Source organism: Dryobates pubescens, chromosome 26, assembly GCF_014839835.1.
Source record: "Dryobates pubescens isolate bDryPub1 chromosome 26, bDryPub1.pri, whole genome shotgun sequence".
NCBI lineage: Eukaryota > Metazoa > Chordata > Aves > Piciformes > Picidae > Dryobates > Dryobates pubescens.
The window spans coordinates 7,477,757-7,500,968 of NC_071637.1; the positions used below are offsets into that span (position 1 = coordinate 7,477,757).

At 48.4% G+C, this 23,212-nt stretch overlaps 3 protein-coding genes across 5 annotated transcripts; 2 read left to right on the forward strand and 1 right to left on the reverse strand.

The window, feature by feature from the left end:
* Positions 1–691: 691 nt before the first annotated feature.
* On the reverse strand, positions 692–7,471 carry SPATA2 (spermatogenesis associated 2). Of its 3 annotated transcripts, none has more exons than XM_054173719.1 (3): positions 7,250–7,471; positions 3,883–4,308; positions 692–2,453 (listed from the first exon to the last, which is right to left on the reverse strand). In XM_054173719.1, exons 2-3 carry the CDS (start codon positions 4,198–4,200, stop codon positions 1,200–1,202), a joined length of 1,572 nt encoding a protein of 523 aa, XP_054029694.1. In that variant the 5' UTR covers positions 4,201–4,308; positions 7,250–7,471; the 3' UTR covers positions 692–1,199. The 3 variants fall into 3 exon arrangements, with proteins under 3 accessions (XP_054029694.1, XP_054029696.1, XP_054029695.1); XM_054173721.1 differs by lacking the exon at positions 7,250–7,471 and adding an exon at positions 4,953–4,971; XM_054173720.1 differs by lacking the exon at positions 7,250–7,471 and adding an exon at positions 4,724–4,743.
* An 848-nt stretch (positions 7,472–8,319) lies between these two features.
* On the forward strand, positions 8,320–14,233 carry RNF114 (ring finger protein 114). The gene is made up of 6 exons (XM_054173657.1): positions 8,320–8,477; positions 9,200–9,350; positions 10,442–10,548; positions 11,365–11,479; positions 12,311–12,418; positions 12,843–14,233. Exons 1-6 carry the CDS (start codon positions 8,353–8,355, stop codon positions 12,906–12,908), a joined length of 672 nt encoding a protein of 223 aa, XP_054029632.1. The 5' UTR covers positions 8,320–8,352; the 3' UTR covers positions 12,909–14,233.
* Positions 14,234–19,222: 4,989 nt separating this feature from the next.
* Positions 19,223–22,146, forward strand: SNAI1 (snail family transcriptional repressor 1). Its single transcript, XM_009903203.2, has 3 exons — positions 19,223–19,309; positions 19,911–20,414; positions 21,598–22,146. Exons 1-3 carry the CDS (start codon positions 19,231–19,233, stop codon positions 21,777–21,779), a joined length of 765 nt encoding a protein of 254 aa, XP_009901505.1. The 5' UTR covers positions 19,223–19,230; the 3' UTR covers positions 21,780–22,146.
* Positions 22,147–23,212: the final 1,066 nt, after the last annotated feature.

Genomic DNA, 23,212 nt, shown 5'->3' on the forward strand with positions numbered 1-23,212 from the left:
GGCAAAGTGAGCACTGAGAATCGGAATCTTGCAATTCTTAGACAAGACTCCACTGAGACTAACGGTAGCCTTATCAGAGGGAAGAAAACAAAATGTCAGATGAAAAACCAAAGACTGATCAGAGCCAAGAACATCAGTCTGCCACAGTGACTATAACAAGCTATGAAATACAGTACAAGGAAAACCAAAAAGTCCCCTGAACAGATAACCCAGAGAGACTTCATCATTATAATGATTCTACCACTTTTCAGAACTCAACATATTAAATATTTATTAAAAATAAACTGTTTCCAAATTACCTATTTACAGTACAAAGAACAGTACTTAATACATGTGCAACAGAAAGAAAACCAGTACTCACTGGGAGGGACAAAAACTCTAGGTGTAACTGAAGCGACATGAATAACAGGTTCACCATGTTAAAACGCCTTACAGTAAACCCCAGCAGGATGAGATTGGCAACACCAGAAAATAAAGCACAGATTGTCCAGGTTCAGATTATAGAAGCTGGAGATAAACAACTGGGAGATTACGAGGAGAAGGGGGAAACACAAAGACAAAAGGAAAAGGTGCTGTGGTGTTTGCATTTTGGAGATCAATAAATGCAGACACACACCCCCCAAAAACAAACAAACAAAGAAAGAAACAAACCAAACCCAAACAACCAACACCCCCCCCCAAAAAAAAAAAACAAAAACCAACCAAAAATAGTCCTTGTTGGCCAAAGCAGCCATTCACATATTATGTGCACATTTTGAAGTCATACTTTTATCACAAACTGGCAGTAGTTTCATCACTCGCAGAAAACGAGACCCTTACTATTTGGAGGCTTTACTTTCAAGCCTTGCACGATTGTATTTGGGCAAGGAGATGACTGCAATGTAGCAGAAAGGTGTGATGCCACTTTTCTACAGTACAACAGCTGCCAAGTTTTAAAGACAAGTGTGCTCTTCTCCCCATTTCTATGGAAAAGCAATGATCGCTTAGGAGTTACCTAACTTATAGCAGCATGAAACCTAATGGATCTGCAGCATCTGTGAAGCCACAAAATCAAGAACTGGCACTGAACCACGGTTCCAAACATTTGGACACGTCATTTTGGTAAGAGGTCAGTGTATTTTCTCAGTGGAGTCAGAACATCAGTTAAGATAGCCCTTTCCCCTCCCCCTTTCCTTCCCCTCAAAACAGACTAACCAAGTCTATCTGTAAACGACATGGGACAGCTGGGATGATTTATAGTTTAACTGAGTGTTGGGCATGAACCTGTGGAGCTCACTTTTCCTACAGCAGGGGTCATAATAATAAGCATTGAGGCAAGTGTCACACGAGACTTTGGAGCAAAAGGTGCAGGTGTTGGCAGCTCCAGACCGGTTACAGAAGCCGCAGCGCGAGGTGCCTGAAGGTTTGGATTTCGAACCGAACTGAGCGGCTCTCTCTTGACTCTGAGTCTGTGATGTGTACTGAGATTTCTCCCTCAGAGCAGAGGCAGGAGACAAGCCGTCATTTGGAAGTGGCTTGATCGAGTAGGTGCTCTGCTTGACTGCTGGGTATTCCTGCCTGGAGTTGAAGAGATTGTCACACTTTTGGCAAACAGAAGTGCCACAAGGTACGCCACAGTTTTGGCACTTGAGGGAAGCTGTCTCTTTGGCTAGGTGGGTGCGTTTGTGGTAAACAGGGTTGGCATCGTTTCTTAGCAGCCACACATCAGGCTTTATAGCGTCTTGTCTCTTAAAATTCAACGCGCTTCTAGCATCGGGATCCGGGTACAAATCTAAGTCCTCTTGAGCGGAAAAATAGGAGCTGTAAGGGACGTTTGTTCTTAGCATGCCGTTGTGATGAGATGAAGTCGGCAAATATTCATCTGAACACCCGTGTGGGGAGCTCGACATTGTCAGCAGAGAGGGAGACGGACGGATAATTTCATCTTTAATGTCATCTTCCGCGTCGACTAAAATCGGCTCCTTCCTGAGACTCAGCGAGCTCATCAAAGGGGGCTTCTTGCTTTCCCAGTAGTTATCATACGTGTCCACCGATTTCGAAGCCTTGCTCACCTTTGGCTTGAAATAATCCTTAGAAGCCCGCTCGCTCGCCGATTTCTGGAGCACCATCCGTGCCATGGAAGTGTTTAAGTTTTCCTTGCACTCCGCACGCCGCTTCATGGCTTCTGAGCAGCCTCTAACGTCTTCATTGCTGTTCTTCCGTTCATTTATGACATCAATCTCCGAATAACCTTTCTCCTTCACTTGCAGGTGAATTTCAAGAAGCTGCTCACATTCTACTTTGGCCAAAAAGAGTTCAAACGAAACCATTTTCACTTGAATGGCATCAACCTGCTCTTTGAGCTTATACATTGTCCCCAGTTCTTGGACGTAGCCCATGTAGTTCAAAATCTGCCTTACATCATCTTCAGTTAGAGCAGACTTTACATAATAAACAAAGGGTCCAGTGTAGGTCTAAAGGGGGTGGGGAGGGAAACAAAAGGAAAACTAGGTTACTAATTCAGTGGTGGACAAGATGCTCAGAGAATTCAGTGTCAGATACTATATAATTAAATGTAATAATGACAGCAAACACACGCAACTCCCATGGCAAGATGAACTCCATATTTGCATCCCTCCTGTTCAGCAGATGGAAATTCTGCATGAGGCATATTCAAAGTAGGAGAGGTTTCATTCAAATTGAAATCCTGATTACCATAATGTCCTCCCTGTTGATTTAAATCACTATGCTATACACTGACAGTAACTTTTATGCATACCAGGCAGGTTTGCATTTACAAGCAAGTCTACCATGAAAGACAAAAAAGCAGAGATGTCATGTATTGCCTCTGGAGAGGGTCTAATACTGGTTTGGGTCACAGGCCAGAGTAACCTGCACATCACACCTCTGTCTAGAACAGGTACCGGATCCAGAGTGCACCACCAAAGTGGGTATTGGATCAACCAACATTTCAAAGGCCAGGACTTCAGCGTAACGATGAAGATTTATGGATAGACCTTGCAGAAAGGTTTCCCCTCAGGGAAACAGAACTCTCAAATGTTTTAAGAATCTTCAAACTCTCCGCTAAATAGTAAAACAGTGCCTCTTCAAGAAGGACAAACAAACCACTCACCACTACCTGCAAGTGACTTTATACACCTATACCAGCAGCGTCTTTATCCAGCTTTCAAGTCTCCAAACTGTTTCAGCAGCATTGCTGAAATGCTGCAACAGTTTGAAGTAATCATGTAAGAACAGGGAAAGAATAAGACTGAAAATCAATCAATCAATCAACAGCACAGAGCTCACTACCTGACTTGCAGCACCCAAGATGAGCAGCATACAAGCTCCCACTTTCCCTCTGAGATCCTGGCATAGGTAAACAGTTTGAAAGGGCATTATAATCAAAACTTCATGAATTGAGAACTGCTAAGTAGATAGGAGATACTCTGGAAACAATTGTTTCAGAGAAGTTCTTTTACCATTACCATATAACTTGTGAGAACCTCACCAAAGCTTCCACTCAAAAGCATGCATTGGCCATTAGTACTTGGATCTATTAATAACTGTTGCAAGGCCAAAACCATCAAACTTTGAGCTTAAACACAACTTCACTGCTCACCCTAGTTGAAGCATCTCCACCTGGATGTGAAAAGCAGGGTAGCAGGCTAGGCTGCCAAAACCTTCAACAAGCTCTTCCTCCATTCTACAGTTACATTATAAAATGCAGACACGACTTGGACTTCTTTCTCTCAGGATACTCTCCTCAGCAAACTTCATTTATTTTACACAGAGACAGGAAATGGCAGAGAATTTACATAGAATACAGGAACTGCATGAAATGTGTGAAAAGAAAGAAAAGCAACTCACGTTCTCACTACAGCCACACACAAAATGTCTTACCTTAATATTCTTGAACTCCTTTTTCCAGGGGTACAGAAAGAGGTTAATTCCAATCGTCTCGAGCATGTTGAAAGCGTTATGGAGAGAATGTAAACTCGAGGATTTCACAGATCTCAGCGAGCTTTCAGCCATCTCATAGAACTTTATCAGCCGGAATCTATAAAAGGGATCGATCTTGGGAAGGCAAAGTAAGGCTGCTGCCGCCACTCGCAGATACTCATCGTTAATAGGGTGCTGCTTGTTGTCAGAGGCATTCAGTTTGCACTCATGGAACTGTACATACTTCCTAAATAAATCGTCTTTATATTTTGTATCCATTGAAATCAGTTTGTATCTCACACTTGGGCAGCTACCTCCTCTCTCTCATGGTTATTCAGCAGCAGGTTGAGTATCTGGCATTAAGAATCTTCAGCAATAGCAACTCTTCTGGAATAAAAATTGAAAACAAAGACAAGTCATCACAGTTGCATAAAATCCCAGCTGTCCACAGCATCTATCTGCTTTGCAGCGCTCTATAAAATGGTTCACAGAGCAGCAGCTCCCAGCACTGCCTCTTTATGTTTCTGAAAAAGCACAAGAGTATAGCAATGCTGCTGTCCTGCTTTTCACTGCCATTCTCTACTCCCCTTCCAGATACCCGCCTCAAACAGCACAGCAAACTTAAACTGAGCAAAGCACCGAGTGTCATAAAATAAAGGTGCTGCAGGCTCAAACCCGGACTCAGGGCTTCTTGTCTTAGGGAACCAAGGCAAAAGTTACACACAGCACAAAAATTAAAGCAGCAGCATGCGTTGAGAGACCTTTTTATTTTGCTCTTCCAGTCCAAACAATTTACACAAACCTTATTTGAATCAATTGCTCTTTTGTCCTTCTCTCTCTCTTTTTTTTTCACCCTACATGGTGATCTAAAGATTAAAAAATCCCACAGAGAAGTTTCATTTTGCTCATCATGGGAAAGCATCTACATTTTTTCTTTCCTCTAGTGGCTCAGGACTGCCCCTAGACTGAGTAGATTAATTAACTTTGCATTTCTATTTCTGTCACTTTCTAGGCTTTTGACTGCCACTCACACTGCACCTGACAGCACACCCAGGCATGTGGTGGTGCTGGGAGAGCTCTGCAGCCTTCCTACAGGGAACACACTCTCCTGACTGCTGAGCTACAGCCACACGTTCAGCTGAATGCTGGCAGCTGCAGAGAATATTGTACTCTTTTCAGCAAAATAAGCTACACCTGCCATTTTTAGCTGCTTTAATAGAACAGAGGAAAATCATTTCTGTTTTTACATCATGCATGCTTTTGTTTGCAGGGATAGTGGCTTTTAGATATACGCTGATCTACATTTTCACCTCACTGGGCTCACATACTGCACAGGAAAAGTTGGTAACAAAAGAAGCTTCCTAATGCTGCTTTACCAAAACCAAAGGAATTGTCAGGCAAACAGACTCCATCTCAACTGCCTGAGGAACTTAAGAACAAAAAGCAGACCACAGCCTTTGGTTTTTAAACAAAAACATAATACAGCCCTTACAGACTTCCCAATGGTAAACTAAGGGGAGGAGAGGTGGGAGAAGTCAATGCACTGTTTCATTTGTAGTCAGTCCAAACCAGCACTTTAGAAAAGACTTTCCACCCAATATTAATTGCAGCTGCTAGAATAGTGATCACTGCCCCCACACACTCCTGTTAAACTGCAAATCACTACTAGGGGCAAAATTTAACTGAATTAAAAGAGGCATAATACAAATACATGGGAAAAACCAAAACCCGAAACAAACCAACAACCAAGACCCCAGGAAAACAAACAACAACAACAAAATCAACAGCCTAGCAGTTAACGTTACTTGATGAAAGGCTGTGCTTAATGACACCACCATGTAGGAAAAGTTAACCATCAGTTCAATTTCTGCTCACAGGAACACTGCTCTCTGTTCTTCCACAATCAGAAATTGCACCGGTGTCAAGAGACAAGCTGTGAATCACAGGAAATGTGGAGTTCTAAATTAACATCTGAGCATAAGGGACAGGGTAAAGCCTTCTCTCTTCTCCCAGAGATCTTTCCTCAAGTTCTGCAAGATGAAGCCTGTGGCAAAGACAACAGAATGTCTGTTCCTCAGCAAGAAGAGCTCCATGAGAGAATTCCAGAGAAAGTTCTGTCTGGCACATCAGTGACACACCCCCAGGACAAGAAATGATCCTGTGCTGACAAGGAGCTGGATGATGTATTAGAGTTCTTCCACCTCTACTGTTAACAGCTACCAAAACAAAGCCCCTGGTTACACGTACAAGGCACCAGGATTAATAGAGTCCTCAAAAGAAAGTCCTTCATCAAGGCCCTGCACACTATGACACTCAAAGACACTGCCAGGCTGATTTTGACTCGTGGTTCGTACAGGAGTCAAAGCTCATGGAGCCAAAAAGCAAAGTGCGAGACACCGGACACCCCTGCCAGCCCCCGCAGAGCTGCTCTTCTGCACGCACAGCTCCCAGAAGCAAAACATCCCCAATCCCAGGCAGCCCACCCAGCTCTGAACAGCTCACAGCCATGGTTACAAGGCTCAGTAAAAACCTCAGCATGAGAGCAGGCACAGATAAATATAGTTGTAAGAAGCATAGTGGCTGGCAGAACATATAAGGTAACAAGACCGTTTTGCTGCAAATTACTGGCTATAAACCTCGAGGGTTTTTTTAATCATAAATTCTGATCAGAGGCTAGTTTCTGATACAAGAGCAGAAAACACTCTTAGCCATCTCCTGAGTCAAAACCTCAGCGGAGGGAACCAACCACTGCCTACCTTGGACTGCTAAGCAGGACAGTCACACAAAAACCTTTACAGCAGTAGGAGAAAGACACAGGGTACAACCTTGTCTTATCCAATGCTCTGGAGACTAGGGAGGCCAGGCTGGCACCGAACATTGCAAAACACAATTAATCCGAATACAAAGGCTATTTAATAGTACAAGAGCACACCGCATCGCTAAGGAATTTCAGACCATAATACACGGAAGGCGGAGGGCACAACACGTAAATCAACACTCGCTCGAAGCCGGTTTGCTCCTCGGTTCCCATGCACACACTTGTTGCAGGGACGCGGGGCTGGCCGATGCGAGGAGCTGCGGGCACAGCTCTGGGACGCCGCCATCACCTTCCCAGTATGAGAAGCACTCCCTGATCACCGGCACCCGGGTCCAGCTCAATAGGAACTTCCTCCAGTACAGGTGAAGAGGCGCAGCGCCCGCCGGCCCGCTGCAGCCCACGCCCCCGTTCGCCCCGCCGTTCCCTCCCATCAGCCGCCAGCACTGCGTCAAGGGCTCGCAGCCCGGGCGGGCTGAGCCCCCAACCCCGCGGGCCAAACCCGTGCCTCACCGCTCCGTGCCGGGCCGCGCTGCCGCCCGGGACCCGCCGCCGCTCTGCCGGAAGCGCCCGGTGACCCGGATGCGGACTGCAGACCCCTCGGCCGTTGCCGCACTCCTGCAACGTCCCAGGAGAGGCCACAGCCCCGGAAGAGCTGCCGGCTGCCAGCTGCGAGCTACAGACACCCTCGCGGCTAGGCCTCCCGGCAGTGACACAGGGGCCGCCGGCGGCCAGCGGCAGGGGGCGGCTGACAGCGGCGCCCCGGAAGTGTATGGCGGGGGCGGGGAACCGCCTCCTGCCGCAGGACGCTTCCGGCGGGTGATGTCAGCGGGGCGGGGCGAGCTGCTGCGGCCCCGCGGAGCCTGCAGCCAGCCGGTCAAGCCGCCGCACCGGCTCGGGTAACCCGGGGGCCTGACAGGATACAGGGGAACGCGGGGCTGAGGAAGAGACGGAGGCCGGTCGGATGACTTTAAAGGTCTCGTCTGCTCTGAACGATTGAGCGGTACTATGAGAAAGCAGAGAGAAGGCACGTAGCCAGGCAGGGAAGTGGCCATTTCACTTACGCACTAATGGCACCAAAGATCGATTGCTCAATCTGTTTGTTAATAAATAGCTTTCACGTTGCACTGGAAATCATTAAAAGCTGCACTCCACATTACCCTCCCCTTGAGAGTTTCTCCAGAGCCAGAACAGCCTTCACGGTGAAGGAAGGAGGCAACACCATCGCATCCTGCCGCTCAGCGGTACAGCAGCTAGCGACCGAACGGATGCACACGCACAGGAGCGGGCCGGGAGCCCGCGCTGAAGCACCCACCCTGCTGCGGCTGCCCGCGGCTGTTGCGCCGTGGCGCTGGGCTACCGCTGATGCGGCTGCCTTGACAGGCGTGCTGCTCGCTCCGCTGCCCAGCCGGGTCCCCACGCACCCGCAAACCCCTGCCGGGCACCACCCGGGCGCGGGAGGGCGCGAGCCACGCCTCTCGCGGCCACCACGCCCGTTTGAGTGACCGCGCCTCTGAGCGGGCGGGGTCCCGGTCTCAGGGACGGGGTCGCACCTGCGCACAGGCCGCCCCCCGATTGGGTGCGCGGCGGGGCGGAGCGCGGCGCGGCAGCGGAAGATGGCGGTGGCTGCGGGCGGCTCGTCCCGTTCCCCGGAGAGGCGGCACGATCCGCTGTCGCGTTTCACCTGCCCCGTGTGCCTGGAGGTGTACGAGAGCCCGGTGCGCGTGCCCTGCGGACACGTGTGAGCGGCTGCTGGCGGCGCGGCGCGGAGCGGCGCGGGGGCTCTGCGGGGGCTTGAGCGGTGGCGGCGGTAGCGACGATGATGATGATGTTCCGGGGCCCTCAGAGGGAGCTGGAGCTGGGTCTGGAGGCGTCTTCCACGACTGGGGGATGTGAGGCTTTGGGAGGAGCCGAGCTCGACTGTCGCCAGTCCGCCGCTTTCCTCCCCCGGGAGCGGGGCGACCCCGCAGGGGCCGGACCGCGCAAGGCCGCCGCCTTCCCGGCGGGGGCTGCATCTTCTGGGTTATTCTTTTTTTTGGATGGGGGCGGGTGGTGGGATCGTGCAGTGCTGCCTGAGGATGAGGGGGTTCTGCAGGCAGCTCTGCTTAAGCAGTTGCTTTTGAATGGTCTGGGACGTTCGTCAACCGGGAAAAGAAGAGCAGCAGGGGCAAAAAGCTTGATAGTCTTTCACTTTCGGTTTTGTTCCCTTATGAAAGGCATTTAGTTTTGTTTCCTTCTGAAAGGCGTGCAAACGGACGGCTTAGAGCACACACACCAAACGTGTCTGCTATAATCTTGCTCTTCTTTTCATGCACAAGTGTTAGCAGGCTGCTGTTTCATTACTTATAATTTCTTGAGACTCCATCATCGCTGTGGGCAGAAAGCATGGAAGGGCTCTGGATGTTTTTACTGCACACGTAGGAGGGCTATTCACACCACCTTCTGTTTTTTTCCCCACCCTAGCTTCTGCACTCCATGCCTGCAGGAATGTCTTAAACCGAAGAAGCCAGTTTGTGGAGTTTGCCGCAGCACTCTGTCACCTGGCAGCAGAGCTCTGGACTTGGAAAAGCAAATCGAAACAACTGAAACCACTTGCAATGGCTGCAATAAAAAAGTATGAAAGTATTTGGAAATCAGGTGTATGGAGTGTACCCACTTGGCTGTATTGCTTAGAGGGAATTAAAGTGCTTGCTCCTCACCTTTCTGCAGAATCAGGTCAAAATGTTCTTTTTGGCAAGTACTAACGATATTTTCTATAGCTAGTACCCAAATATTAGCTTTGTTTTTTCCCACAGTGGGGTTGGTTTTTTTACTGTTCACTCTTCAGAAAGTGAATTTAAAATTTAAATACTGGCTTTAAAGTTATAGTGAAATACTGCTTTCTGTAGCTGCTTATGTGGGCAAATCTCTGTGGGAGGAACACTGTAACGAAACAGCTGTGAGTTTTAGATAGTGATCTCTCTGCTCCTCAACAGAGGAAATGTTTGAAATAGTTAAGAGACAAAACTGTTGTATGTGGGTGACGTTTTCCATAGACTCACTGTTTGTTCGTGTCCTGCATGGTGGATACCTTATGGCATCCTTCCTGTTGCTTTGCTTCTCTGGGTAAAGTTTGTCTTGTTGGCATTAATTGAATGTATAAGAAACTACTCTAGCAAATGGCAAAACAAAGAAAGGTTAATCAGATGAGGGTAACAGTTTGGTTAATTTAACTTTTTATTTCTGGGTAGTGTTTTTATTCTCTCTTCATTCCAGCTGATAGAAAACTGTAGTGCCTTGAATTAGTTATTTCCTTACTGTGAATTTGGTTTTTCAATAAGGGGATTGAACAGTCGGCAGCCAATCTACAGCATGGTGTGTACTAAAGTCAAATTATTTCCTATGTGCTGTCTCATCCTCTTAGCAATGAGGTAAACAGGCCTTTATGTCAACCCTTTTTTTAATACTGTAGGCCAGGTAACAAAAAGTAAGCTGTCCTGAACAGTATTTTATTTGTGAAAATATTACAGGCAGGAAAGTTGCAGTTTAACTAATCTATAATCTCAAAGCTTTCCGCCTCACCAGCTGAAGTATTTGGATTTTCCTGGTTTAGCACTGTCTGCAGAAAGCTGCTTGGTTTTATGTCTCTGCTACCTCTGCTTAGAAATGTAGAAGTAAGAGCAAATAGTTTAAATTAACCTTGCTGTGCCATTGCTGCCTGCACAGATGTATCTCTCCAAGATGCGTAGCCATGCAGCTTCTTGTTCAAAGTACCAGAATTATATCATGGAAGGTGTGAAAGCTGTCACTAAAGAACCACTTCACAACACCAGGTAACTAGCACTTCTCTGGAAATACTTGGGGTTTTTTTCTGTCACAAAAAGCAGAATTGAAGTAAAAGCAGACTTCTTTGCTCAGTTTGGGTGTTAATTGGTTTAATCCTTTCACATAGTGCAAAACTAAGCCTTAATCCTGCAGCTGACTGAGCACAGGCAAGCTGCTCTGCACTCTACTTAGTCCATGCACAAGGCATCTTTAAGATCAGGCTACTCAATAAAAGCAGCTGGTTTTTAAATGAAACATTATTCTGTCTCTTGATTGTAAGTGTCCTGGTTTCAGCTGAGACAGTTAATATTTTTTTTTCCTGGTAGCTGGCACAATGTTGTATTTTGGATTCAGTGTGAGAATCATGTTGATAACAGACTGATGTTTTAGTTGTTGCTAAGTAGTGTTTATCCTAAGTCACGGATTATGCAGTTTGTTGTGTGCAGCCAGCGAGGAGACACACAAGAAGCGGGGGGGGGGGGGGGTGGCCCATGACCTCTTGCCTTCATTGTAGCATACTGGATGGTACCCTTTTGATTTAAACCAAAAACCCCAAACCCCAAAGTGATAAATGGCAGCTGTAACAGCTGCAGAAGCAGGATCATTTTGTATAAACGTGGATAATATTAAGAGTTCCTTAAGCTGTTAGGAATTTACAAGCTGTTAAAATTAGCTTGTCTTAATTGCATCTTGCTTGTCTTAACTGCTTTAAATAATTTGTATTCTTAAGAGCTGGTAAGACAATTTTGGGGTATTAAGTCTTGAATTTTTTTACTTTTAACTTAGTTCCAGTTTTCAATAATCTCTCTTTCTCTCCCAACCAGGAACTTCCCAAATCGCTTTACCTTTCCCTGTCCATATTGCAGCGAGAAAAACTTTGATCAAGAAGGACTAGTTGAGCACTGCAAAACATTGCACAGCATGGATGCAAAACAAGTGGTAATAAAGTCTTGGTGCAAGAATTGCAATGAAGTCTAGTCTTAAATCCCTTTGAAACAATGAATTAGAGACTTATTCTTGAAGTTAAGTACATACTTATAATTATTCCTGTTCAAATCAAGTGTGGGTATGCTGTTCATGCATTTAACCTCTACATAATTTTTATGTTCATTTTTTGATACATTCTCTGGAGGTGACTTGACTCTATTCCTCTTGCAGCTAGGTCACATCCTCCTTTCATACTGGAAAAAAATGGCAGGCATTCAGAGTTATTTAGACATAGTAACAAACACCAAATTTAATCTTACTAAAATGTCAGGCATCTAATTTTTTTCCCCTCTGCTGTTGTCAGCAAAAAGAGAAATAATTGGAAACAATAGTATAGAATTCTAGAGAGCTTTGTCAGCTGATACTCCCTTTCATGTCAGAACTGCAAAATGTGAAACTGAATTTGAAACTTGCATTTTTTGAGTTTACTTGGCTCCCTTCCCCCCACCCCCCCCCCCAGAGAGAAATGGGAGATCAAAGAAACTTTTCCCTGTCTGAGAAATAAAGGCTGAAATCTTAAGCAAACAGCTATAGTCAATTCTGGGTTTTAGAGCAGGAGAAAGAGTAAGCCATGAACTGAAATTATTCAGTTATCTGAGGCTTTTTATATTAAATGTCCCAGCAAACCATTTGACATCACTTTGCCTGTAGAATAGTGTTGCAGTTTGACACAAACCTCAAGCTTCAGTCTTCCATGATGTCTCTGTCCTGCCCTTCCTACTGCAGATGTTAAAGCGCTTAACTGTTGGGGCTTCACAGGCTTTTTTTGGGTTTTTCTTGAAGGTTTGCCCAATTTGTGCCTCAATGCCATGGGGAGATCCAAATTACAGGAGTGCTAACTTCATGGAGCACCTTCAAAGACGACATCGCTTTTCCTATGACACTTTTGTGGTATGTTTTCCTCACCCTTGGAATGCAGTTTGAGTCAAAATCCAGCTTTTCTTACATGTCCACTGCTGTGTATCTCCTCTGTGGTATCACAATGACAATTGGATTATTGGCAGGACAGTTTTGGGTTTTTTTGTTAGGCTAGATGTTAGAAAGTAGTTCTTCATAGAGTGATTTGCCATTGGAATGTGCTGCCTGGGGAGGTGGTGGAGTCGCCATCACTGGAGGTATTTAGGAAGAGACTGGATGGGATGCTAGGTGCCATGGTTTAGTTGATTAGATGGTGTTGGTTGATAGGTTGGATTCAATGATCTCAAAGGTCTCTTCCAACCTGGTCAATCCTATCTTTTTTTTTCCTCTTCTTATTTGGTGCTATATTAACCACTTGGGCTGTTGCAGTAAAAATTTCTGTGCCCTTTGTTCCTAGGATTATGATGCTGATGAAGATGATATGATGGCACAGGTTTTGATCCGTTCTTTAAGGGATAAATGAGCCAATAAGAAGATTCACTGTAAAACCAAGCTTCCATGTGGGGGAAATGCCCAGCATCCTCACACTTTTCCCTGTACGCTCCAAGGTGAACTCAGGCATCTAGAAATATGGAAGACTTTTTAATCCCTATCTCTGTTTCTAATCCTGGTTTGATACTTCTGTGCCACTCAGTCTTTTATTACATGATACATGCTATTCAACCCCGTCAGCCTAATTTTCTTACTTGCCTCACCCAAGTTAATTGTAAGTCAGCATGGAACAGGCAAATCTGTTTTCCTTTGCTTATTCCTTGGTTTCTTTTTGCAGTTGTGTTCATTTGTCTAAAACCAAATGTTTTAAATGGAATGGACTAAACTAGTTAATAACTAATCCCTTGCCAGTCTCATTTACATATTTTAAATGATAGTATGAGAGGTGTATTTGTAGCTCTGTTTTCCTTTAGTGAGACCTCTAGGTGCTAACTGCAATTGTCAGACCAGCTCTCATTTAAAGTGACCTATGATGCCTGTGATTTCATAACATTTCCCAGTGTTTGGATTTTTCAGACACAGCCTCTCACCTATGTGGAAATCATCTTCAGTACAAGTCTTTGATCCACAAACTTCCTTAGTGAGTCTTTGCACCTGTATAAACAACTAGTTCAAAAGATTTTAGTTCTATGCATGAGTATTACTTTCTCCCATACTTTGACTGTAATTTCTAGGCTGGAAAAATAAACTTTAATGTTCACCTTAGCTAAAAGGCATCATTTTTAAACTATCTTAGGACATCTGATTAATATTTACTGGCTTTATGATTGATGGTTTCAAAACTGGGTTTCTAGTGATATTAAGCCTTATGCTGATAGGGGAAATCAGAAGTTGTTTTCTTCAATACCTCTGCTTTCTATTTAAACTACAATTTTTGTATATATTCCTGGGTTTTTTCCATCTCTTCAGGAAAGCTGGTAGCAAATACTTACCAGTAATTCGTAGCACTTGCATAGCACTACCTTGCTGCATTACAGGTTTTAGCAGGTATTTTGAATTCTTGGGCTTCATTTAAATGTTGCTAAAGTAGCTGAAGCTGTACTTAGATTGTTTTCTATATGAGATTATATGTATAGTTTGCAGGTATAGCTTTCAAAGAAAAAGTTATGTATAACCCAGGAAGCAGGATGACAATTGCAGTATGGGATAAATGGATACTCTGTATTCAAGTCTACACTTTCATGTGGTAGTTTCAGGCTATGCCTTTAGCATTTTATCACAGATTTTTGAGCGGAGAAGTAGTAAAATGTACTTCATTTGCTTCCAACTGAGCTGGTCTGGTGAAGTTAATGTTGGGGGGGGGGGGGAATTTCAACCCACCACACTTTTATTGTAGAGTTTCCTTTCCAGTTTGTTTTAACTGCTGAGATCTGATGATGTAAGACACCTGACCAGAACTTCTCAATCACAGTAGTGTTGAGATGTCTAATCTAATTTAAGCATGTTTAATGGGAGCAGTGGACCTGCACCACCCCAGAACTGAGTACCAGTTAATTTATTTGACCAGTAAACTCTGTGTTGTTGCACTGCAGCATAGCCTTACCCTTAAAATAATGAAGTGCACCCCAGCTAAAACCTCTTGATTAAACGTTGCATCCAGTGAGGCCTCTAACATCTTTAAGTTGAACTTGGGTTTAGGTTGTTTTCCCCAACTTGGTATGGGCTATTACAGGCCTGTCCTTAAGGTTTGGTGATGAGAAGCTCAATCTTGCACGGAGAATCTCAAAGGTAATACCTTTGCTGCTTGGTGTTGGTGACTTTTCAATTCTTGATCTGCAAAGAGATTGCAAGGTGTTAGTGGTTGGATGGGGATTTCTTAGTTCTGGATAGACCACAGGTTGGTGATGCCCACGATGGGCGGCTGGATTTCTGCTACTATTCTAAGTGCACTTCCATGCAGTTCTGCTAAAATGTTTAAGGAGCGGCTAGAAGCTTCCGAGCAATTACTTTGTCATGTTTTTGACTTTTGAAGACAAGTTACAAATAAAGGACATTTAATTTATAAAATCCTATCTTTGTGTCAGCTCATGTCATTTCTTCCTTGTGGCCCATACCTTTCCCTTCGGCACCCCTCTAAACCCACTTGCTGGCTGCGTTCACGCTGCAGGGAGCATGATAGACGCTAAGACATGCAGAAACTTCAGCTTCTGGCTTCCATTTGTATTGTGCTGATTGGTTGGAACTTATCTTTCAAACAGTGGACTACAGATGTTGTGAAAAATAGTTCAGGTCGAGTTAAGATTAAGTTCTGCCAGAACTGGCCAGAATACTCTTAAGTGCAGCCCTGTATGTGAATACTCCTGTAAACCATGGAAACAAACTCCCTCCCAGAGCTAAACTGTCAAATTTGGGAAGTGTGACTTCCCAGCAGGACTTGTCCGATGAAATCTTTATCTCCCACAGCTCTGAACTAACTGTCAAGTTTGATGTTTACATCCTTGTGTTGTCCTCAGTTTAGGTAGCTACAAATTAAAAGGCTTGCAGAAGCTGCTTATGCAGCTGTACCCTACTGTGCAGACCATTCCTTGACTGCACGACTTGAGGTTGATTTATAACCTGGGAATTGTATTCAGTCTGCAGCTTTTGTGAAAGAGTGACTAGAAAATGCATGCTAGATCTGCTTTAATTTTGATTGCATCAGTCTATGAGTAAGAAGCAATGTCCTGGCACCTGCTAGCTTGGTAATAGCAGAATCCTCCGGGCTACTATTCATCTGCTGTGATGAGCATCCATACAGCTGCTGAGAGGTAAACCTGGCCGTAGGCTTCCCATACTCTGGCTGCTGAAGAGCTTTGTGTCTCTGCTGCTGACTTCAACTTAACAAGTGCAAACATGTTTGCAGACACGGTGCTAGGTCTTAATGATATTTGCTAGTTGATTGAAAAGGACGTTCTGCTGAGAAGTGCATCTTCTGTGTACAGCCTTGATTCTTCTCATTCATATGCAAAAACTGGTGATGAGGGGAGGGAAAAAAAGTGCCTTGTTACAGACTAAGCTAGACTGGCCTTCTGACTGCAGTGGCTGTTACTGCAGAAGAGTGAAGTACCCTGCCAGAGCTGCTCTCACCTCATCAGCAGCTGATACTGTAGCCGCAGCAGATCGTGAGTGCCCATTGTTGGTGATAATGCAATCGGCTCACCTCAGACCTGCGAAATTCTCAGTGTCTGGCACAGGTAGTCAGCCTTAGGAGGACAATTAGCACAGAGGGAGGGGGACATAAGGGGAGCATAAGGGGAGGAGAGGAGCTTGCAGGAGAGCTCTTTTTTTTTTTTTAATGAATCTGTCTCCAGTCAAAGACTGGCCTTAATAGGTCTGATAAATTGTTGTCTGCATTAATTGCCTAACACAAAGGCATAGGTTCATCTGGAATTACAGCAATAAATCCCTCTGGTCTCCATCCTGGGGAATGAGATCTTGTAAACGATCCCATCTCTAACAAAACATTGATGCCTGGGCCTGATGTCAACTGACAAAGGCACACCAACTTTGCTTTGGGGCCTTTGACCAGCTACACTGGATGGTCACTGGTAAAGCCAGTATAAGGATTAGTCTCTCATGCAATACTGAGGCTATGTTAAGTGAGGGAAAAGCAAACGAGGGATGTGCTTATAGTCCTAATGATTAGATTTGGTGCAACAAGACATTTGCTTGCTCTGAGAGAGGGTTTATGTTTGTTTTTTCTGATACAGAGTGTGTCATGGTTGCATTTGTCTGAGCCTCATTCTTCAAATGCGAGTTATTTTCTTAATGAATAACCTACATTGTTCTCCAGGTCATATAAATCGTGACTGTGGAATTTTTTATTTTCCTTCCCCACTCCATCCCCCAAACTCCAGAAAACAATCGGCACCCAGTGAAAAATCAGGCTTGGGGCTCTCTTCTAGGTCTTCTCATATTTGTTCTATTATTACCTACTACTCAAGCACTGAAGTATGGCATCTGGGAGCTGGTTTACTAGCCCGTGCAGTGATGTTCCCTCACAGAACCCGAGAGCACAGGGAACAGTCACCGATCGCTGCAGGCGGAGCGGCGCTGCACGGCGAGTGCCGACAGCAGAGGGAGGCCGTGCGTCTTGGAGAGCCTGGGGCTCGCCCGCCCTCCTGTCCCGGGCACAGGGTGCTGCGGTGGGTTTCGGGGAGCTTCGTCAGTCTTGCAGTGAGGGTGGACACCTCATCCTCGCACCTCATGGCCAGAACTTCCCTGTGCCCTACCGCAGCCTCCCTTGGCAGCAGGAGCTTTGCTCTGCAGCAGGATTTTTTGGCTGCACCGTGTAGCCATGGGGCCAAAGAAGGTAAAAAGAATTTGCAGCTGACTTGCCGCTCTGGAGGTGGTTAGTGTGTGCCTGTGAGTGAGCCCCCTGGGTTAGTCCATGTAGGTCTGGGGCTGGAGTTGTGCCACGGGCTGGTTGGCAGGACTGCTCTGACCACCCTGCGGCTCTGGTGCAGGGTGGGATGGCTGAGAAACCACGGCCATTTCCAGCCCACGAATCATTGCAGAGCTTCCCCTCCCCTCTGGTCTCCTGCTCTCCATCCTGTAGCTTGCTGGCTCACAGGCAGATCGGGTCATTCCCTCCCCTGATCTCTATTTTTCCCTCCAGCACATGCAGGTTTTTTTCCACGTGCAGTGGTTGGAATAAGTCTGATTATTAACATTTCAGACAGAACAGAGGAGCAGACTTTGCTTCTTGAAAGAAAACCACCTAGCTGGGTTCCTTGTACAAGTGTCCCCAGTGTAACCACATCCGTGGCAGGTGGAGGAGTGCAAGGGGAGCACCAGGGAGGCTCTAGAAGAGGCACCTGTGGCAGCACCCAGTCTGCTATTCCTTGAACTACAGAATGCTGTACCTCCAGGCCCCCACAAGTATTGGAGTGGCCCTGGCGTCTGTGATTTGCATTCCCCAAGTCCTTCAGGGGCACATTTCCCTCGAACTCAGGCTGATCCTGGGATAGGCTGTGCAGAGAAACACCTGCTGAAAGCCACAGGCAGTTCTGCAGTAAAGGAGAGATGGATGCAGCTCCAGAACACATGGCCTTGGGGGAAGAGTTTGCAGACGCATGTGGCTGGCAGGATGAGATTTCCAAGCTGTTCCTGCCTTGAGGAAAGGCTGACAGTGAGCTCAGCCCCCTGCACTGCAGCTGTGCCAGTGGAAAGCTTTGCTCCCCACTTCTGCATTTCATGAGGGTTGTGGCTAAACAGTAACGTGTGGTCAGCAGGGGCCGGTGGGTGTGTGATGGGTGAGTCATGAGTGCCCAACACCACCGGACCTTTTTCGAGTTGCAGAGCCGGACGCTGGCTGGGAGCAAGGAGGCATTCCCAGCAGGTCTCCTTCCTCCTCCTCCCGCCAGCAGCTGTCTTGGCCCGGAGCTGAGCTACGGCTACTGCAGCAGGTGCCTGGACCCGTGCCCTGAGCCCTTCCAGCAGGGAAATCCCGTGAGCTGGAGCGAGGGCGGGGAGCGAGAAGCCAAAGGGAGCCTGTGCCCGACTGGGACTGTTTGACCCACACTGTCATGCCCCTGGGGAAAGAGGTAGGGAAAGACAAGAAAAACAGAGGACAGCTTGCTAGGGGGCTGTGCTGCCTGAAACCTGCCCAGCAAAACGGAGAAGCATGTCCAGGCAGGTGCTCTTGACCCTTCTCCTGGTAAGGGAGTTAGCAAGGGCTCCTACGCAAGTTCTTGTCTCTTTACAGAGGACTGACAACCTGCGGCGAGCTGAAATGTGCCCTGGGCTGTGTCCCAGCAGTGCTTTGGAGCATAGCGGAGGCTTGTCCTAACCTGCACCATAGTCCTCAGTAGAGGGACAGCGGCCAGGACAGGCACGCATAGGGTGCCCGGGGGTCACCCTCCCCGTATAGAGCTTTCTGCTAGACCCGCGGCTGCAGGTCCCCTCGGCTCGGGCACAGAGACCGTGGAGCTTTCGCTCGTTGCCCTGCTTCCCTCCGGACTACTGGCTGGTCCCCGCGGCGAGCGCGGCACATGCAAGCACTGAAAGGAAGACAGAAATATCTCATTCATCGTCAGCAGCATCAGTGACAACAGATCTTTCCGCGCCGACACCGGCTCAAGCAGAGCGACCGTCCCGCAGAAGAGGAGCCCCGGGCAATCCCCGCGGCTCAGCCATGCCCCCGGGGCCGACACCTGTTGGGCTCCCGCCCTGCCCGGCTCATTGGCTCCGGGGCCCGGGGGCGGCCCCGCACCGCCCTCCTCGGCCCCGCACCGCCCCCTCGGCCCCGGGCCCATATTAACGGGTGCGGCAGCGCGGCGGCCCGCAGCGGGCGGCGGCCCCGGGGTTGCAAGATGCCGCGGTCTTTTCTGGTGAAGAAGCACTTCTCGGCCAGTAAGAAGCCAAACTACAGCGAGCTGGAGAGCCAGGCTGGTGCGTGGATGGGGCGAGACGGGCCACACTTGGGAGTGGTGGTGGTGTTGGGTCTTCGGGATCCCCTTTATGCATCCCCTCAGAAGTTAGTGGGTGCCTGACTGACTTTTTGCAGAGATATAGGGATGGTTTGGTTTCGCTGGTTTTCTGTTTGTTTGGGATTATCTTATCCCCACCCACACCCCTCAATTCTGTGCATCTTGGGTCCTCTGTCCCGGAATGCAGAGCTGCCTACTGGTATCTCGGGGTGAGCAGAAGTGCTGGGCTCTCCCCCATGCAATAGGCACAGGTTTCTCCCCATTGTGGGAGAGAGCAGGATCGCAGAGTCCCCTCTGCCACAGTCCTCGCGTCAGGGCAAACAGGGCTGTCGAGCCCTCGTGGGATGGGGTCGGCTCTCCTTTGCTTTGATATGGGCTGGGGCTCCAGTCCCCTGGGGTAGTGGGCTGAGGTCCTCTGCCACTCCGGTTCTCAGGTGGTGCGGGAGGTTCACATGGGATGGCCGGGGGTCGGGTCCCATTGCCCCGGGGGTGGATCGGGGGCCCCTTGCTCGCTTTCTTGCGACGAGCATCGGGTCCCCGCTGAGCGCCGCTGCCTCCCGCAGTGCTGACCGCCCCTCTGCTGTACGAGACCTGCCCGCTGCCCGTCATCCCCCCGCCTGAGGTGCTCGGCCCCGGTGCTTACTACCCGCCACTGGTATGGGACGCGGGGCTGCTCTCCAGCCTTTTCCCGGGTGGCCCAGGCAGCGAGGCGGCTGGGAGCACAGCCCCTGCCCTGGACCTCACGGCACTCTCCAGCGAGGACGATGAAGGCAAGAGCTCTGGGCCCCCTAGCCCAGCCTCGGCCCCCGCTGCCGCCGAGCGCTTCCGCTGCGCCCAGTGTGCCAAGGCTTACTCCACCTTTGCCGGGCTCTCCAAGCACAAGCAATTGCACTGCGACTCCCAGGCCAGGAAATCCTTCAGCTGCAAGTACTGCGAGAAGGAGTACGTGAGCCTGGGGGCTCTCAAGATGCACATCCGGAGCCACACACTGCCCTGCGTCTGCAAGATGTGTGGCAAGGCCTTCTCCCGGCCCTGGCTGCTGCAGGGCCACATCCGGACACACACCGGTAATGCTGGGTCTCGCCCCTCTCCCTCTCCCTCCCTTATCACCTCCTGCTTCCCAGCTCTGCAGCCCCCAGCAAATCGGCGGGCTGAGTGTTATCTGGGAAGATAAGGGCTTCCCAAACCCCCTTGGCACATCTCTCCAAAACGTCCTTTAAATATCCTCTCGGCCAGAACCGAGTGCGGGGTCAAGGCTCAGCTCGTAAATCTGTGCTCCTGCTGTTAGTGCTGTGCCAGCCCATCGGCACATGCTTCAGCTCAGTGTCACAAACCGTGGCTATGAGACTGCTGGACGGCACCCTCTCTGTGCATCGCCATGCCTGAAGCATCCCTCCCTGCCCATGCTAAGGACCCCTAGCCAGGCTGCCCAGCCAGGGCAGCACCCCAGACCCTGCTGCCTGCCACTGTGGCCTCTAACTGCTCAGCTCAAAGCATGCTGCTGGGATGCACCGCAGTGAAGTTGTGGGCAGGTGCTGGGGGCACGGGGCCGACCACCCCTGGCACCTGTTGGCGTGGGTCTGGGTGCCGCAGCTGCAGCCCACCCCAGCACCGTGGCTGCTGTACAATGCATCTCCCGAGCATCCTTTGTGGGGCTGCGGGGACAGTGTAATTGTTACTTGGCACTGATTTCACACCCTCTTAACGTACTAAAGATGATGTCTGAAGGAAGCCGGGAAGACTTAATTGTGCTTTCCAAATTGAGCATACGCGTTTGTTTCCTCTAAAAGAGGCTTTCTGGGAGGAATTCGCCCTGGCCAGGCTTTTGAATGGTGCCGGGTGGAGAAGGGGGAGCGCGGGGTTCGGGAGGAAATAGCTACAGTCACCCTGGGCTGGCGCCTCCGCGCCGCTGCCTGCTATGATATAATTAACACAGCGCCTGGCTTTCCTGCTCCCGAACGGCTCGCCTGGCTCCAGGCAGGAGGCGAGTATCGCCTCTTCGTTTGTAACTGCAACTGTCTAGCTGCTTGCCGATGTTTCCAGCATTAATTTTCCGTTCTTCATAGTAGAGTCTTTTCTGGGAGTAGGAATTCCCAAGCCTGATGCGCATACCTTGTCCCCGAACAGTAACAGCCTACTCTGCTTTTCACTCTGCTCTTCACAAACTTTGGCTAATGAATGGCTCCTTCTTTGATATTCCTTGTGTGTTGATGCATTGGTTAATTGGGAGCGTTTCTCTTTGTCCCATAGGTGAAAAGCCCTTTTCCTGTACACACTGCAACCGGGCCTTTGCTGACCGCTCTAATCTCCGAGCCCACCTGCAGACCCATTCAGATGTAAAGAAGTACCAATGCAAAACCTGCTCCCGGACTTTCTCCCGTATGTCCCTGCTCCACAAGCATGAGGAGACAGGCTGCTCCGGCTCTCGCTGAGGACTCTGCTCTCCCAGACCTCTCACCATGCCAATCCCAATATTATAACTAGTTTCTGTAGGAGTTAGTTTTCTCCGTCACAGTGTGCACTGGGCTAGATGCAGCTACTCCGGTCCTCAGGACTTCCACACTCCTGCTCGGTGCCTCCTGTGCAACACGAAGGATTGATCCTTTCCAGTCCCGGTGTCTGAGGGTGCAGGACTCAACTCTGGTGTAAAGCACGGGTGAAACTCAGGGGTGCAGCCCTGAGCCTGACCTGCTGCTGCTGCAACCCTCAGCAGGTGCCCCTGGGCACCTTGCAGGGCTGGACCCTCACCGTGGCCCCACCACCCGTGTCAAACGTTGCAACCATGTAGCTTGGGGGGAGTTGAGGTTTTCTTGTGTTGTGTGTTGGTGGTGTTTTGTTTCGTTTTACCATAACCACTTGGTAACTTTTAAGAACCTTTTTTTTTTTTTTAATTTTAAATGAAGGACAAAATGTTAACCTCCCCCTCCACCTCGAGTGTATATAGGCCGCCTGTAGAAGGTGTAACTATGCAATAATACAGTATCCCAGTAGTTGTGAAGCAGCTGCTTCTCCCCAGCACAATGACAATTTGCAATGCCTGCGAGATTAACAGTGTCCATAAAAGGCATGGGTAGCCATTTCAAACACCACCCCTGTTTACAGAGCAGCTATGCACTCAAGCACCTGTTAATATGACTCTTAACAACTGCTTTTCAAGAGAACTGTGACTAATAGCAGGCACTTGTCAGCCGATACAATGGTGGCCTGTCCCAAGGCTGCCCATCGACAGGTGTGTGCCAAAAGCCCTATTTATGGGTATTGACAGGTGCCTCCTGAATGCATCTTTCTTTGGACATTGTTTTCATGGAATCATTACAAAGAGGATGTTTACATTTCAAAGGTACACTGGTATTTATATTTTTGTGCCACAATTTTGTACTGATGAAACTTTTTATATAATTATATACAGTTTATTGATATTCAATAAAATGGTTAATTTATAGTCGGGTTTTGTGGGTGCATAGGGTGAATACGTGGCTGCAGGTGTGGAGGGGGAGTGCTGCTGGGGTGTTGGACCAGCTCTTTGGCTCCCACACTGAACTCCAGGCCTCTGGCTGCAGGTGAACAGCAAGTGGCATTCACAGGAGGGGAGCTGCAGAGCAGGGGAGGAAAAGGCAGGCTGAGTCAGTTCCTGCCAAAGGGCTGAGGCTGGGGAGGGAGCAGCTGGGAGGTGATGCAAGCTTGGGGGTGGAAAATGGGGGACTAGCCTGCCAGGGGTGCAGTGGTTCTCCTTGGCTTCATGCCTCTCAGCTTGCCTGGTTGGGTGTTGGCTTCCTCAGCTGGAGTACCCATAGTCTGGTTGTGTCCCTCTGTACTCCCTGGGGAGCTGGTCTGTGCTGCAGTGTGGAGGAGTGGGGTTGTTAGT